Below are 16,474 nucleotides of genomic sequence, written 5' to 3'. Positions count from 1 at the left end.
ATAAGCGACTCTGCTGTCACTTACATTGATCTTGGTCTCTGGTGGTCTTCGGGGGGTCTGAGTTCGAGTCTATCAATGATTTCTACTGTTCCTGACATGATGGTATGCACTTATGTGCCCAGATTCTTCCACTGAGATAGAGTCCCTGAACATTTCTGTGTTGGCTGGCCTCTACCTCTTATGCTCCATTCTCAGGCTCCTGCATGTAAAAATATGGGATAGGTTCTGGCAGGGGTGGTATAGCCAAGAATGCCTCTTGCCTTCTATGAGTTTAAAATCCCAAGGGAGACATCACACACACACACACACACACACACACACACACACACACACACACAGAAAAAAAGAGAGAGAGAGAGAGAGAGAAGAGAGAAGCGCATACATATACAAAATAACTTGAAAATTAGAATTGGAGATCTGGAAAGTTCTTCTCCTTTCTTTCACTTTTCCCCCTCCTCTTTCTCTTTCTTTCTCTTTTTCTATCTCTCCTCTCTCCCTTCCTTCCTTCCTTCCTTCCTTCCTTCCTTCCTTCCTTCCTCCTTTCTTTCTTTCTTTCTTTCTTTCTTTCTTTCTTTCTTTCTTTCTTTCTTTCTTTCCTTTCTTTCTTTCCTTCCTTCCTTCTTTCTTTCTTTCTTTCTTTCTGTCTTTCTTTCTTCTTTTTCTTTCTCTTTCTCTCCCTCCCTCCTTCCCTTCCTCTTTCTGTGCCTTCCTCTCTCTCTGGGGTGTTAATGTCACATAATAGCAGAGAAGAGGGATTTCTTGGACTCTGTCTTTTCTTACCAAGTACCTTTCCACCTGCATGTCCTGAGCAAGAGCATGGGACTGCCCCTCAGGATATGATCTTGAAACGTTCCTACTGCAGTGTCCCATGAGTGGCTCCATGAAACATAGGGCTGGTGAGGAGTTGTGATGAGCTCTTAGAAGCATGGACCAGAAAGAAGCAATGCCAAATTCAATTGTGTTGTCTGTAGAAGACAGAATAGATTCTGTATACCTCATTCAGTTTACTAATGCCTGCATGAAGATCACAAAATACCTGGATATATGAAATAGCTCACTTTGATGATTTGTCCCATGTCATGGGAAATGTTGGCTGGGATTTCCTCTTCCTTGGGAAGGAGAGGGGCCTTTTGGACTGAGCATTGACACTTCTGGAGATCCCAAGCTTGTGACAGTCATCCTATCTTGCCTCAGAGTGATTCATAACCTCCTAGGAGTCTATGAATTCCATCTGAGTTTGGATCCCATTGTGGAGGAAGCTACATCAACTCTTCCTGGGGAGAGTTTTCTCTTCCCAGGACTGTGCCTATCAGCACCCTGGTTTGTGAACAGCTGAACCTACAGCTTTCTCACTGTGTCTCCCAGAGCGCAGTAGTACACAGCTGAGTCTGACAGCTGGAGTGAAGATTTCTGCAGGTGGAAGCTGTTGTCACTCTTAACAAGTGTTGCCTGGAAACCCCGGTTCTCTGACCTCGGACTTTGTGTTGAACTCTTCAGGAGTAGCTGAGGGGCTTTATTGAGATATTGTACATACCAGAAAATAAAGGCAATTGAGTAAGTGCTCTGGTAAGTACAGTTGAGGATCAGAGGTGCCCCTTCTGTGAAAGTAACCAAGCCTTCTGTCTGGGTCACTGAGTCTCCACTGCTCCTCCCTGAAAAAATAAGTAACATTGTTATATGAGGAAAAAGGCTAAATATTATCATAATTGTAGGACAAGAACATATTGTTAATATGTAGGATAAACTATTACTTACTGTACATTAAAAGGATCACAAGAACTGAGCAGGTGACAGAAAGCATGTTGTTAGAAGGAAATGATTCTTGCTTCTTGTGATACACCCAGTCGTACAGAGCTCTTTTCTAGAAGGATTGTATTGAAACTCCTCAATCATGAATAAGACCTTCTTTCTGCACATCACTCTGACTTGTGACCACAAAGGGAGTAGGGGCGTTATACCACCTGAATGCAAATGCGACCTACATTTGAGAGTGCAGCGCCTTCTGATGGTTTTCTGGAAAACTGCAAGACAGTATGTCTGACCCTGATTTTTTTTTAGGTTAAATTCTTTTTTTTTTTAATTTTTATTTATTTTTTATTGTGAAAATACTGTACAGAGGGGTTACAATTACATGGCAAGATAATGAGTACATTTCTTATCAAGCATTGTAGCCTCCTCCTTTGTTTCCCCTTCCCATCCCTTCCCAGCCTCCCTCCCTCCCCCACCCAATCCTCCCCTCCCCCACACCAAATTTGTAAAGTTCGTTTTCGACATGACAACTTGTATTTCTCATTGTTGCAACGAGTCCACCTGTATTCTTATTTAAACGACTTGTTTTGCCCCTTCCCTTCAACAAATTATACGGACATATAGTGAAAGCAAGGGTTATACTGTGGGGGAGGGACATACAAAGCAACAAAGAAATAATCTTATAAATGTGTTAGAAACAAATGCATGAAAGAAAAAAAAATTTGAGTACATATCTTAGGGTTCATTTTCCTAACATCACCTTGTCTGCCCTTTTCTGCTTGACTCATACATATACTAGAAGAGGCAATCCAAAAATTCATAGGGAACAATAAAAGACCCCTATAGCAAAAACGCTCCTCAATGGAAAGAATACTGATGGAGGAATATCAATAACAAATTTCAAACTCTACTATAAAGCCATAGTAATCAAAACAGCTTGGTACTGGCACAAGAACAGACCTCATGACCCTGATTTTTTTATTTCAGTGGACTCCCTTATGAATGGGAGGTAAGTCCCAAGGCCTCCTGTCGATGCCAGAAACCACTAGTAGTACTGGACTCTATGTATGATATGTTTTACCACACAAATACATATATATGTAGACATACACATAAGATTTACTTATAAAGTTAGGCATTTTGTTACAACATGTTGCTGTCTACCAGGACACATGCTATATTCAAATCACCCACAGAGTAGAACATTTTCCATCTGACTAAGCACTCACTATGATCTGTAGCAGTAAGTTTTTCAGTGAGAGTTACAACCAAAAGAACTGGCACATATTTACTTGACAAACTACTTAGCAAGGTCTAGTGATACAGCTCAATGATGGACCACCTATCAAAGTATGCAAGGCCCTGAGTTTGATTCCCCATCTCCACGAAAACAAATAAAACAAAGAGTAAACAGTGACTAAAGGGTAGCTAGTTGTGCCCCATGGACATTTTGTACAGGGATGGTTCTCTCCTGAGTGGCAGAGTATAGGGGTGCAAGATTTCACTACAATGCAGAGGGGCATGACACTGAAAACTCATAAACTTTTTATTTCTGGAACTTTCTGTGTAATACTTTTGTATTTTAATTGACGGCAGGTGATTAAAAACCATGTAAAGCAAAGCATCCAATGCAGGAACTGCTATAAGACAGCTCAAGGGGAAGGTATATGCAGAAGGAAAACAGAATCAAATTTCAAGAAGAAAGCCATGGATATATGCTTTACATATTTACAAGTGTACATAGGATGCTATGCAATTATTCAGAAATTCATTAGCCATGCAATTAACCCAACTCCATAAGATCTGCTCACACCAGGCACACCAAGACTTTTCTACTGGAGACCTCCAAGACTCAGTCACCTCTTGAGAAAAGCCAATCATCTATCCCTGGGTAGTGCCATGGGAGTTGTTTATCTCTAAAAAGCTCTGTCTCCCACCAGGACCACACTAGGGATCAAGCCTCATCACAGGCCTTAGTAGGTCAGACCCCCATTCAAACCACAGCAATGCTGATGTTTCTTAAATGTTGTAATACAGAAAAAACTAACTCCAGTTGCCTGAAGGGTGAGAAAAGTCACATTACACAAAGAATCAAAGCCAATAATAACAATTAACTTTTAAACAAAAACAATGCAGGACAGGACATAACTAAATGACTAAAAGAAAAATATTTTAAATGGATCATGGTTTAAAGGTAAAACTATAAAACTCTTTTGGTGTTTTGTGTGGAATAAAATATGTGACAGCAGTAACACTAAGGTGGAGGAATATGGTAAGTTCCCTTTGACCTAGATCAATTCTGCATTAGAGATACTATGAGGAAGGTCAGGGTCTCAGTGATGTGGATATAGGAATGATTCAGGAAGAAGGATCACTAGGAAGCAGCAGGATCTGGATCCTGACTGACATTATCAATCATCTTATTCACATTGGGTGGAATATGTCTTTGCTATGTTGCAGGTTGTAATGGTTTCATAACCTCAACCAATAAGCTCCTTGAACTACATCTCCTGGGTTTGGTCCTGATCTCCTGTAATAAGTATGTTGTCTGGGAAGACATCAGTAAACAAAACAGAAAAACCTTTATGGGCACCAAATTCAAGGGAGTGAGATGAAGCTGTTAATTCATATAGTGAAGTAAAGAGATCTAATTTGAATAAAAATTTAAGTTAAAATGACTATAATCATTGTATGTCTAAACAGAAGGCTAGATCTCAGCACCAGAGGATCTAGTGTTCTCAGATATTCCTATTTTTTGGGGGGGTCCGGTGTGGGGCCTGAACTATGGGCCTAGGCGCTGTCCCTCAGCTCTTCAGCTCAAGGCTAGTGCTCTACCACTTGAGCCCCAGAGCCACTTCTGGCTTTTTTCTTTTTGCTTATGTGGTGCTGAGAAATTGAACCCAGGGCCTCATGCATGCAAGCCAAGCACTCTACCACTGAACCACCTTCTCAGCCCCATTTTCCTATTTTTTGTACACCTTATTCTGAGAAATGTGTGTGTGTGTGTGTGTAAACAAGAAGTCAACTTTGGAAAACACCATGGGTATTGGTGGCCATTGCACCTGTTATTTTTGCCCTGACCCTTTCTTACTTTCAAACTGGCCTGAACCAGAGAAACAGAGTAAGGGAGACTCAACAGCTCTGGAAAAATTCTTACCTTAAAAATATCAATTTGGGACTGAGAAGGTGGCTCAGTGGTAGAATGCTTGCCTTGCATTCATGAGGCCCTGGGTTCCATTCCTTAGCACCACATAAGCAGAAGCAGCACTGTGGCTCAAGTGGTAGAGCACTAGACTTGAGCTGAAGAGTTGAGGGACAGCGCCCAGGCCCAGAGTTCAGGCAAAAAAAAAATCAATTTGTAGGCTGTAATTTAATTCACTTAGGCTACTCAGAGACATTGTTAAGCATTGGAATTCCATTAAGATGTTCTAGCCTTCCTCAGGTGGACAGAGCAGGATCGGTGGTCTCAGGCAGGGATGAATCTTCACTGTCTTGGGCTGCTGGAGGTAAGTATCACAGTGGGAACAAAGAGAGTTGGCACTCTAATTTTGGTAAAAAAAAAAAGTGGGTTATATGAGACATAAATCTACCAGGTCACATGACATTTCTTATTCAATACTATTAATAAGGACATGACCTATCATGCAGAAAGAGTTAAGATTCCAAGAACATGTTTCCCGACAGAAACCTTAAAACCCAAGAGGGTGTATAATGATCTGTTACAGTCAACCTAGATTAATCTACTCAGCAAAGCTCTCATTCTGAAGAGAAGAAGAACACACCTTCAATATTAACCAAAAGCAAGAATAAGTCTTTATTCTCTAGATCAAATCCTTCCTTTGGTGCCTATGCTGTTTTATACCCTTTCTCTAGGAAACCAGAATCACTGTGCTCCCATGTCAGCTGGGTCAGGGGCTCCTGTGGTCGATGCTCCCCATATCTTCATGCTACACTTAGTATGGCTTAGGAAAGGAATTCCAAGACCTACTCAGACCTTACACCAGTACACCAATTTAGATCCACTCTGATTTTTTATCTTTTCCATATCACATTTTTTGCTTTAATTTGTGTCTTTTACTAATCCAGACCTGGTTGCAACTGAGAGTACAGCTAAGTTTTAAACTTTTAATAAAATAACTTAAGACTAAAAATCTCTTTCAAAGTAGATTGTTATTGGGTGTCTAGTCCTAGATAGATTTGAAGATTGCAGTTCAAAGCCAGCCCAGGAAAGGTGAGTCCACAAAACTCTTCAGAAGCAGAGCTGTGACTCCAGTAAGAGCACTAGGTGTGAATGCACAGGTCCTGAGTTTAAGCCCCAGTGCTGGCACAAAAAAAGCAAAGTAGAGTATTATGAAGCCTTTATCTCATTTGCATTTCTGTTTTGCTATTACATTCCTCTTGAAATGAATGAACATCTTGAAAAGCTTAATGGAAAAAAGCAAGGCATGTTAATCACTGAAAGAGAATATCTATTATCATATTACATTTACTTTTATACATAAAAGTATCAAAAACTATGGTTAGTAAGAATGTGGTATTAGAATGGGTTAGACATCAAGATGGATGGACAAAGTTGGTGTACATTTATGCTTGTCAATAACACCTCATTTTTTTAAAAAAAGAAGATAGAGAAGCAGGCATAATGTACACTGCTTATGGAAACAGTTTCATAGAGCTTTCATATGCACCTTCTTGTCAAGACATATGCATTAATTGTGTGAAACTTTTGTACATATTTTGAAAGTTTAGAATTGAAAGAAAAAACTGGAAAACATGTCAACTGTAGAATTTTAGACAGGTTTCTTTATAGGATCGTGTGCATGTGTGCACACAATTTGAGGCTGGATTCTTCAATACAAGCTGGGCACAGCCTGAAAGCATTTGTTCCATCCAGGCCTTCAGTCTATTGGATCTGTCCTGCCCACCTTTAGAGGAGCTTTTCACACTGTGCAGAGTGCTAATCACCTATGGAAATAGCTTCACACACACATAGAAATGTGCATTACAAATTGAGACATCAATCTACTCAGACTGATAGTCAAAGTTAACATGACAGAGAACAGTATTCTGTCTTTAATTTCATGCTCAAGTATTTTCACAATGATAAGAAAGTAAAATAATCAACCCCTACCTGCTATTACTCTTAGCTGCCATCACATCTAGGGAACAGATTGCCCTGTGCTACAGCTCAGGCCTTACTGGGGCCCCCATAGGTTTGGGTGCAGACTGCAGGTGTTAGGGGAGCACTGTGCACTCACTGCACAGAGGTAGGTGGCCGAGTCACTGAACTGGGAGCCTCTAATGTGCAGGGAAAGATAAAGGCTGGCTCTGTTGAGATGCACTGTGAATCTTCCCTCGTGTTTATCACCATTGGAGTATGTAGACATCAGCAGCTCAGGTCCCTTCCCAGAATACTGTCTGTACCACATGAAGTTCTGAGAACCACTGTTCTTATAAGTGCAGTTGAGAGAGACAGTGTATTCCTCTGGAACACTGAGGGACTCAGGATGCTGCTCCACCTCCATTTGTTGGCTGTTCACCCCTGTGCAGAAAGACAAAGGTCAGCCAAAGACAATGGTTGAATAGTGGATGCTTTCTCTACAGGCCTCTTACCCTCTCTCATTGACTAGTGAGCACTTTCGTGTTTCTCCTCGCAGACCTGAAATATAAAACAACTACCAACACTGGACTTCATATCCCCATAAAAATGTTAAACTCACAGTTCATGTGAAGCCACAGAATCACTAGTAAGACACTCAGGGATCTCATCATTCTTTCCCTTGGATTCACTGAGGACTCAGAGAATAAACTGTAAAGGAAAATGTGTCTCGTTGAGATATTCTCAGTACTGTGCTTTTGGAAACATAAAAAGACTCTTTTACCAATCAGAAAAACAAGCTTCTTTTCTTCACCCCCCCCCCCCCACTTCAGCAACAAGCTCCTCCCAGCATCCCCTTCACATGCAGTCACTCCCCACCACACAGTGCACTTGAGAAGGTCCCTTGGGATCCTTGAGAAGATGCTGCCCTCTAATGGTTTCTCAATAATGACTAAAGAATTATTCAGCATCCAGACCCATTTTATATGAACCTTTGAGAGTAAACCCCATGTTTTAGTGTATAGTAATTGTGCTATGGCTTTCCCTATGGTATTGCCAATGGGCATATATTATATTTTAGTTGGATGAACTTTTTACATTTTTCTCTCTGCCTATCCCCCTTTCCTACTACTGTTTGACAACTCTGTTTCTTTATGCCTTCATCATGCATGAATGCTTATATTTCACTATATTATTCACCATCTTTTATTATCTTTTACTCTCTCTCTCCCAGTTGTTCTTGTGAGACAATCCCACAGGAATAATTATGTTATATATAGATTATGTATAGAGATAATAGATAGATAGACAGATAGATAGATTAGATAGAAAATTTTGGTGCCAGTCCTGGGGCTTGGACTCAGAACCTGTGCACTGTCCTTGAGGTATTTTTGCTCAAGGCTAGCACTCTACCACTTGAGCCACAGCTCAACTTCTGAATTTTTTCTGGGAAATTGGAGACATGAGGCTCACAGACTTGTCTTGCCTAGGCTGGCTTTGAACTAACATCTGAAGATATTATCCTCCTGAGTAGCTAGAATAACAGGTATGAGCCACCTATATCTGGTTTGAAGTGATTTTAAGAGGGAGGACGGGAGGGAGAATGACAGAAAAAATGAGTTTGAGAAGGGTACAATGAATGTTTGTATGAAATTCTCAGAAGGAAAATCCATGTAGAACTAGTATTTGCTAACAAAATGTGAAAAGATAAGACTAACACTAACTTTTTAACAGTAAAAGACTAACACATTTTTACAAACACTAACACTCAAGTTAAATAAATATTTGAGACAAAACTGCTGAATATTATTGTGTGAAAATTATTGTTGGATCTAAACTTCTTGAGTATCAAGAGTATGTAGAATAGGCATGAGCCACTTTATCTGCTTACTTAGTGGTTCTTTTTTATGTTTTTTATTGCAAAAATGCTGTACAGAGGAGTTACAGTTACATGAACAAGGTAATGAGTACTGTTCTATTGAGTACTGTTGCCTCCTCATTTGTTTTCCCGCTACCATCCCTTCCCTCCCACCTCCACAACTATCCTCCCCCAACCCCCTGCCCAAAGTTGTAAAGTTCATTTTCAATATAGTATTTTGTACATCTCGGTGTTACAATGGGTCAACCTGTACCCCTATTTAGCGTTTTGTTTTTTTCCTTCCCCTTCCCGAATTAGAGAAGTGTATATACAAGACTCAGGGCACCAAAATCAAATACAGTGAAAATGGGTTATACCATGGGGGAGGAACTTACAAAGCAACCAAAAAATCACATGATACATTAAAAACACGTTAGAAACAATACCAAGAAAAAAAAAGATATTTGTATCCCTATCTTGGTTTTCATTCCGCTTGACATCATTTTATATGTACATAGCTTTTGGCCTTTTCTGCTTGACCTACATATGTACTAGTTATTGCAAATAAGGGAAACCATGGGATCTATGTTTCTTTGTGCCCAGCTTACTTCACTTCACTTAATATAATTTTCCCAAGTATTTCCATTTCCTCACAAATGGGGCATTGCCATTCTTTCCGATGGAGGCATAGAATTCATATAAATGTGTGTGTGTGTGTGTGTGTGTGTGTGTGTGTGTGTGTGTGTGTGTGTTTGTGTGTGTGTGTGTGTGTGTGTGTGTGACATTTTCTTGATCTACTCATCTATTAAAGGACATCTGGGTTGGTTCCATATCTTAGCTATGGTAAATAATGCTGCAACAAATATAGATGTGCTGGTAGCTAGCCTTGGTATGGTATTGTTTTTGATCATTTGGGTAAATGTCCAAAAGTAGGATTTCAGGGTCATAGGGGAGTTCTCTGTGGAGTCTTTTTAAAAAAAAAATTATTATTATTATTATGGAAATACCATACAGAGGGGTTACAATTACATGGGCAAGATAGTGAGTACATTTCTTATCAAGCATTGTTGCCTCCTCCTTTGTTTCCCCATACCAGCCCTTCCCTTCTCCACTCCCCCACCCCCACACCCCCCACCACCACTCCCCCAGCCCACACCCTGCCAAAGTTGTAAAGTTCGTTTTTCCAAGTAAGGTCTTATACATCTCATTGTTGTAATGAGTCCACCTGTAATCCTATTTAAACAGTTTGTTTTTTCCCTTCCCCTCTAGAAATTAGATCAACATCAAATACAGTGAAAGCAAGGCGTATACCCTGGTGAAAGTACATACAAAGCAACAAAGAAATCATCTTATAAATACGTTGGAAACAATCACAAGGAAGATAAAAGAACATTTGAATCCTTACCTTGGGGTTCATTTCACCTAACATCAACTTGTCTGACAGTTTCTGTTTGTCTCAGACATATACTAGTTATTGCAAATAAGGAAAACAATGGGACCTATATTTCTTCTTTTTACATGAAAAGTAAATATTTATTACTGGAGAAGAGAAAAATGTACACAGAAAGTCTGTATTCTTTCTGTTCAAGCACTGGTTGTAAAATAAGGTCCAAATGCCAACTTTGAAGATATTTACAAGAATAACTTTTTCTGAATACATAACCATTTCCTGTGAGGTGGACTTTTTAAAATACAAAGTCTATACTGAAAACTAACTACAGTTTCTAAGAAGATTAGAGGAAGTAGTAACAGAAGATGTATTACTTTTTACTGCTAAATATAAAAGGGATACAGTGATGTGATTCTTAAATGTTTAATTGCTTGATTTGAACAGAGTAATGAAAAAAATCAAGACAGACTGGCTTTAAGACTTTTTGTATTCAATTCTTTCTACTTTCACATCATCTCCAATTAGCTGATGGATGTATGTGACCACTGTGGAAGCCTGGATGTCCATCAGCACAAACGATGGAATAATATATGTGTCCAAGGCATTATATGCCTCAGTGGCAGAACCTGGGTTAATGTAGAATTTATTTTCATGTTCAAATGCTTCAAATTTATGAGTGTGTCCTGAGATAAGAATGTCCTCATCGAACTGCCTCTGCAGCAGGGCCAGGCTGGCCAAGTCTCCCCACCAAATGACCTGATCTCCGTGGATCAAACCTATTTTGGGCTGTCCCCCGGTCACAAATTTCTGTTCCAGGTAATTCAGGTTCTCATCGAAGTCTCCGCTCAGGATACGGAAGTCACCAGCCAGTCTTGAGATAGTCATAACTCTCTTTGGTGCAAAGGTTTCCAGTGCAGAGAATGTGCTGTATCTCTCCCGGTGCCAGCAGTTTTTGGAAATTAGCTGGGAAACTGTTGCACCGGTGAGGGATATGCAGATCTCCTAACACCAACACCAACTGGCATACAAAGAGTAATCTTCACTCTACGGAAATTCTCTTCAGATATGGATTGAAGTACAGTTATTGTGGGAAGCATCCTGTCATGCTTCTTTGTCAGCACCGCAGCTCTCTTCCTCTAACTTGACCTGTATTTCTTTGGGCCTGGCTTACTTTACTTAATATGATTTTTTCCAATTCTTTCCATTTCCTAACAAATAGGTCAATGCCATTCTTTCTGATGGAGGCATAGAATTCCACTGTGTATATATACCACATTTTCTTGATCCATTCATCTACTGAGAGGCGTCTGGGTTGGTTCCATATCTTAGCTATGGTAAATGATGCTGCAATAAACATAGTTGTGCTGGTAGCTTTACTATGATCTTGTTTGTGATCATTTGGGTAAATGCCCAAAAGTGGGATTGCTGGGTAATAGGGGAGCTCTATGTGGAGTCTTTTGAGGAACCTCTATACTGCTTTCAAAGTGGTTGAACAAGTTTACACTCCCACCAACAATGTAGTGAGATTCCCTTCTGTCCACATCCACTCCAGCATCTGTTGTTATTAGAGTTCTTAATTATAGCCATTCTTACTGGGGTGAGGTGATATCTCATTGTTGTTTTGATTTGCATTTCTTTTATGGCTAGAGAGGTTGAACATTTCTTCATGTGTCTATTGGGCATCCTTCTTTCCTCTTCAGAGTTTCTCTTTAAGTCTTTAGCCCACTTATTTATTGGGAAGTTGTTTCTTTGGAGATTTGTTTTTGGGAATACCTGGATATTTGAAATAGTCCACTTTGATGATTTCATCCATGTCATGGGAAATGTTGGCTGGGATTTCCTCTTCCTTGGGAAGGAGAAGGGACTTTTGAACTGAGCATTGACACTTCTGGAGATCACAAGCTTGTGACAGTCATCCTATCTTGCCTCAGAGTGATTCATAAACTCCTAAGAGGCTATGAATTCCACCTGAGATTGGATCTCATTCTGGAGGATGCTACATCAACTTTGCCTAGAGAGAATTTTCTCCCCCCAGGACTGTGCCTATCAGCACCCTGGTTTAGGAACAGCTGAACCTACAGATTTCTCACTGTGTCTCCCAGAGCGCAGAGGTACAGAGCTGAGTCTGACAGCTGGAGTGAAGATTTCTGAAGGTGGAAGGAGTTGTTACTCTTAACAAGAGTTGCCTGGAAATCCGGTTCTCTGACTTGGGACTTTGTGTTGAACTCTTCAGAAGTAGCTGAGGGGCTTTATTGAGATATTGGACATACCAGAAAATAAAGACATTTGAGTAAGTGCTCTGGTAAGTACAGTTGAGGATCAGAGGTGTCCCCTCTCTGAAAGTAACCAAGCCTTCTGTCTGGGTCACTGAGTCTCCACTGGTCCTCCCTGAAAAGATAAGTAACATTGTTATATGAAGAAAAAGGCTAAATATTATCAAGATTTTAGGACAAGGACATATTGTTAATATATAGGATAAAATGTTACTTACTGCACACTAAAAGGATCACAAGAACAGAGAAGGTGACAGAAAGCATGTTGTTAGAAGGAAATGATTCTTGCTCCTTGTGATACACCCAGTCATACAGAGCTCTTTTCTAGCAGGATTGTATTGAAACTCCTCACTCATGAATAAGACCTTCTTTCTGCACATCACTCTGACTTGTGACCACAAAGGGAGTAGGGGTGTTATACCACCTGAATGCAAATGCGACCTACATTTGAGAGTGCAGCGCCATCTGGTGGTTTTCTGGAAAACTGCAAGACAGTATGGCTGACCCTGATTTTTTTTTTTAGGTTAAATTCTTTTTTTTTTTTAATTTTTATTTATTTTTTATTGTGAAAATACTGTACAGAGGGGTTACAATTACATGGGCAAGATAATGAGTACATTTCTTATCAAGCATTGTAGCCCCCTCCTTTGTTTCCCCTTCCCATCCCTTCCTAGCCTATCCCCCCCCCATCCTCCACCCAATCCTCCCCTCCCCCACACCAAAGTTGTAAAGTTCGTTTTCGACATGACAACTTGTACTTCTCATTGTTGCAATGGGTCCACCTGTATTCTTATTTAAACGACTTGTTTTTCCCCTTCCTTTCCACAAATTATACCAACATCAAGTACAGTGAAAGCAGGGGTTATACTGTGGGGGAGGGACATACAAAGCAACAAAGAAATAATCTTATAAATGCGTCAGAAACAAATGCATGAAAGAAAAAACCATTTGAGTACATATCTTAGGGTTCATTTTCCTAACATCACCTTGTCTGCCCTTTTCTGCTCGACTCATACATATACTAGAAGAGGCAATCCAAAAATTCATATGGAGCAATAAAAGACCCCAATAGCAAAAATGCTCCTCAATGGAAAGAACACTGATGGAGGAATATCAATACAAAATTTCAAACTCTACTATAAAGGCATAATAATCAAAACAGCTTGGTACTGGCACAAGAACAGACCTCATGACCCTGATTTTTTTATTTCAGTGGACTCCCTTATGAATGGGAGGTAAGTTCCAAGGCCTCCCATCAATGCCAGAAACCACTAGTAGTACCGTACTCTATGTATGATATGTTTTACCACACAAATGCATATATATGTAGACATACACATAAGATTTACTTATAAAGTTAGGTATTTTGTTACAACACGTTGCTGTCTACCAGTACACATGCTATATTCAAATCACCCATAGAGTAGAACATTTTCCATCTGACTAAGCACCCACTATGATCTGTAGCAGTAAGTTTTTCAGTGAGAGTTGCAACCAAAAGAACTGGCACATATTTACTTGACAAACTATTTAGCAAGGTTTAGTGATACAGTTCAATGATGGACCACCTATCAAAATATGCAAGGCCCTGAGTTTGATTCCCCATCTCCACAAAAACAAATAAAACAAAGAGTAAACAGTGACTAAAGGGTAGCTAGTTGTGCCCCATGGACATTTTGTACAGGGATGGTTCTCTCCTGAGTGGCAGAGCACAGGGGTGCAAGATTTCACTACAATGCAGAGTGGCATGACACTGAAAACTCATAAACTTTTTATTTCTGGAACTTTCTGTGTATTTTAATTGATGGCAGGTGATTAAAAACCATGTAAAGCAAAACATCCAATGCAGGAACTGCTATAAGACAGCTCAAGGGGAAGGTATATGCAGAAGGAAAACAGAATCAAATTTCAAGAAGAAAGCCATGGATATGTGCTTTACATATTTACAAGTGTACATACGATGCTATGCAATTATTCAGAAATTCATTAACCATGCAGTTAACCCAACTCCATAAGATCTGCTCACACCAGGCTCGCCAAGACTTCTCCACTCGAGACCTCCAAGACTCAGCCACCTCTTGAGAAAAACCAATCATCTATCCATGGGGCAGTGCCATGGGGAGTTGTTTATCTCTAAAAAGCTCTGTCTCCCATCAGGACCACACTAGGGATCAAGCACTGCTTATGTTGCTTAAATGTTTTAATACAGAAAAAACTAACTGCAGTTGCCTGAAGGGTGAGAAAAGTCATATTACACAAAGAATCAATTAACTTTTAAACAAAAACAATGCAAGGCAGAACACAACTAAATGACTAAAAGAAAACTATTTTAAATGGATCATGGTTTAAAGGCAAAACTATAAAACTCTTTTGGTGTTGTATGTTGAATAAAATATGTGACAGCAATAGCACTAATTTGGAGGAATATGGTAAGTTCCTTTTGACCAATATGAGATGGCAGAAAGATTTTAAAATCAGGCTGTGATTAGTTAAATATGTATTCTACAAACCATTCGTTCCCAAAGTTAATGGCCTCAGAACTGCATGTATGGTCCAGAGGAAAACTCCAAGGACTAGAGAAATGTAGAGGGCTATCAGTTAATAAAAATATTTATAAAGTCCACTAACGACTACACATCACATATCACATAGGCGCTGAAAATCTTCAACAGCTTTGTGCTTATGATAGTGAAAAAGACAAATGATGCTTCATCCCTTACACACATAGTTGCTATAGGTCAAGCTTCATGAGAAAAGGCTACATTTGGATGGCAAAAGTCTGAGCATATTGAACTTAGGACATGTAGGTGAACTTGCTCAAGTAACACAGTTCTAGTATTTCTTTTGGAAGCCCAGTTCTATGTGCTCAACTTTACTAGCCAGGCTTTCTTTACTCTAGAGGTTCTAATATTTGTCTCCTGGCTATGTATTTCACTAAGGAGTCTAGGAATCTGTTAAAGATGTTGTCTACTCTGTGTCTGCTGGCCTGTTTTATCAACTTCCTTTTAATATTTGTGTTAGTGAAACAAAGACCTGCATATGTAAATGGGCAGTTTTCATGGCTTATTGTTTTAAGTAATGTTTTGACTTAATACAAGGCATGCTGGTAGAGAGGAAGTAGTTCTCTGCTACCTGCCTGGATTTTATTACTGTTGCTTATATAGGTCTTTATAGGCTATGCTATTCCTGTAAACAATATGACCAGTACTAAAATTAGAATGTTAGTAATAATCCAATCATGACTAAAATTATGACTAAAATCATGACTAAATCCAATATGGACAACTATTATAAGATACCTTGAGGAAAAGTGTATGCAGAAAGAAAATAGAATGTGATTCCATAGAAAATGGCCTGAACATAAGAATAATCTTCAGAGGATAGATGTTCACTCTAGTAGCCTTGTCACCAGTTAAAAAGCATTTACACTGTTTAACTCAATAAAATTTATGTGGTGCTTTGTATTAATATTGAACAATTGTTCAGAAGCTATGATTAAATGACTAGAAATTCATTGTACCTGGAGATGTTGAGGTGCCAGGAGAGACTAAATGACTTTACATGCAGCACAAATGGTTGAGATCATCTCCAGGATTGGGAGGGACAGAAATGAAAAATTTAGATAGCAGAAGATGGTGGGAGCTTCCCAATTTTATTCTTGAAATAGACTGTGTATGCTAAAGTACAAAGTCAGGATAAGTGGCACATAAGAGCCACATCAAGAAATTCACCTGCAACATGATTTCACTGAAGTGAAATCCTCTGGGAACAGAGGTGACCAATGCTGTGTCTTGTATGAGGGCAAGTTGCACTTTGGGAAATGAGATAGATTATGGGGAGGGGACCTTGGGAACAGAGAAGCAGTTTAAATGCTCTCACAGGAAATCACATGTGAGGTGCTGGTCTCAACTGAGGACAGCCTCAACAGGTGACAAGAACAAGTTCAGTCCCACCTCATTACATACTGCACTCTTGGCACTGGGAGCAGAGCATCTTGGTGAAGATGTACAGAAGTAGCCACGCCCTTTACTGAAGGATTGTATTTACATAGCATCTCTAAATGAGGGCACAGCATCAGAGGCACTGGGGATAATAAGGATGATGTG

At 39.7% G+C, this 16,474-nt stretch overlaps 1 protein-coding gene and 2 gene segments (V, D, J or C); all 3 read right to left on the bottom strand.

Annotated features, from left to right (window-relative positions):
* Nucleotides 1-1,255: 1,255 nt before the first annotated feature.
* On the bottom strand, nucleotides 1,256-1,904 carry LOC122125391. The segment is given in 2 exon segments: nucleotides 1,256-1,652; nucleotides 1,756-1,904. Coding segments are annotated over 2 exon segments (360 nt in total).
* A 4,651-nt stretch (nucleotides 1,905-6,555) lies between these two features.
* On the bottom strand, nucleotides 6,556-7,565 carry LOC122125390. The segment is given in 2 exon segments: nucleotides 6,556-7,291; nucleotides 7,470-7,565. Coding segments are annotated over 2 exon segments (399 nt in total).
* A 2,938-nt stretch (nucleotides 7,566-10,503) lies between these two features.
* On the bottom strand, nucleotides 10,504-12,632 carry LOC122125410 (vacuolar protein sorting-associated protein 29-like). Its single transcript, XM_042700026.1, is given in 4 exon segments — nucleotides 10,504-10,963; nucleotides 10,965-11,132; nucleotides 12,186-12,483; nucleotides 12,587-12,632. Coding segments are annotated over 4 exon segments (906 nt in total). The 3' UTR covers nucleotides 10,504-10,569.
* Between the last annotated feature and the right edge of the window lie 3,842 nt (nucleotides 12,633-16,474).

The sequence above is a fragment of the Dipodomys spectabilis genome, unplaced genomic scaffold (assembly GCF_019054845.1).
Source record: "Dipodomys spectabilis isolate Male_0828 unplaced genomic scaffold, ASM1905484v1 ptg000265l, whole genome shotgun sequence".
In the NCBI taxonomy this organism is placed as follows: domain Eukaryota; kingdom Metazoa; phylum Chordata; class Mammalia; order Rodentia; family Heteromyidae; genus Dipodomys; species Dipodomys spectabilis.
This window is presented reverse-complemented; position numbering and strand designations above follow the sequence as displayed.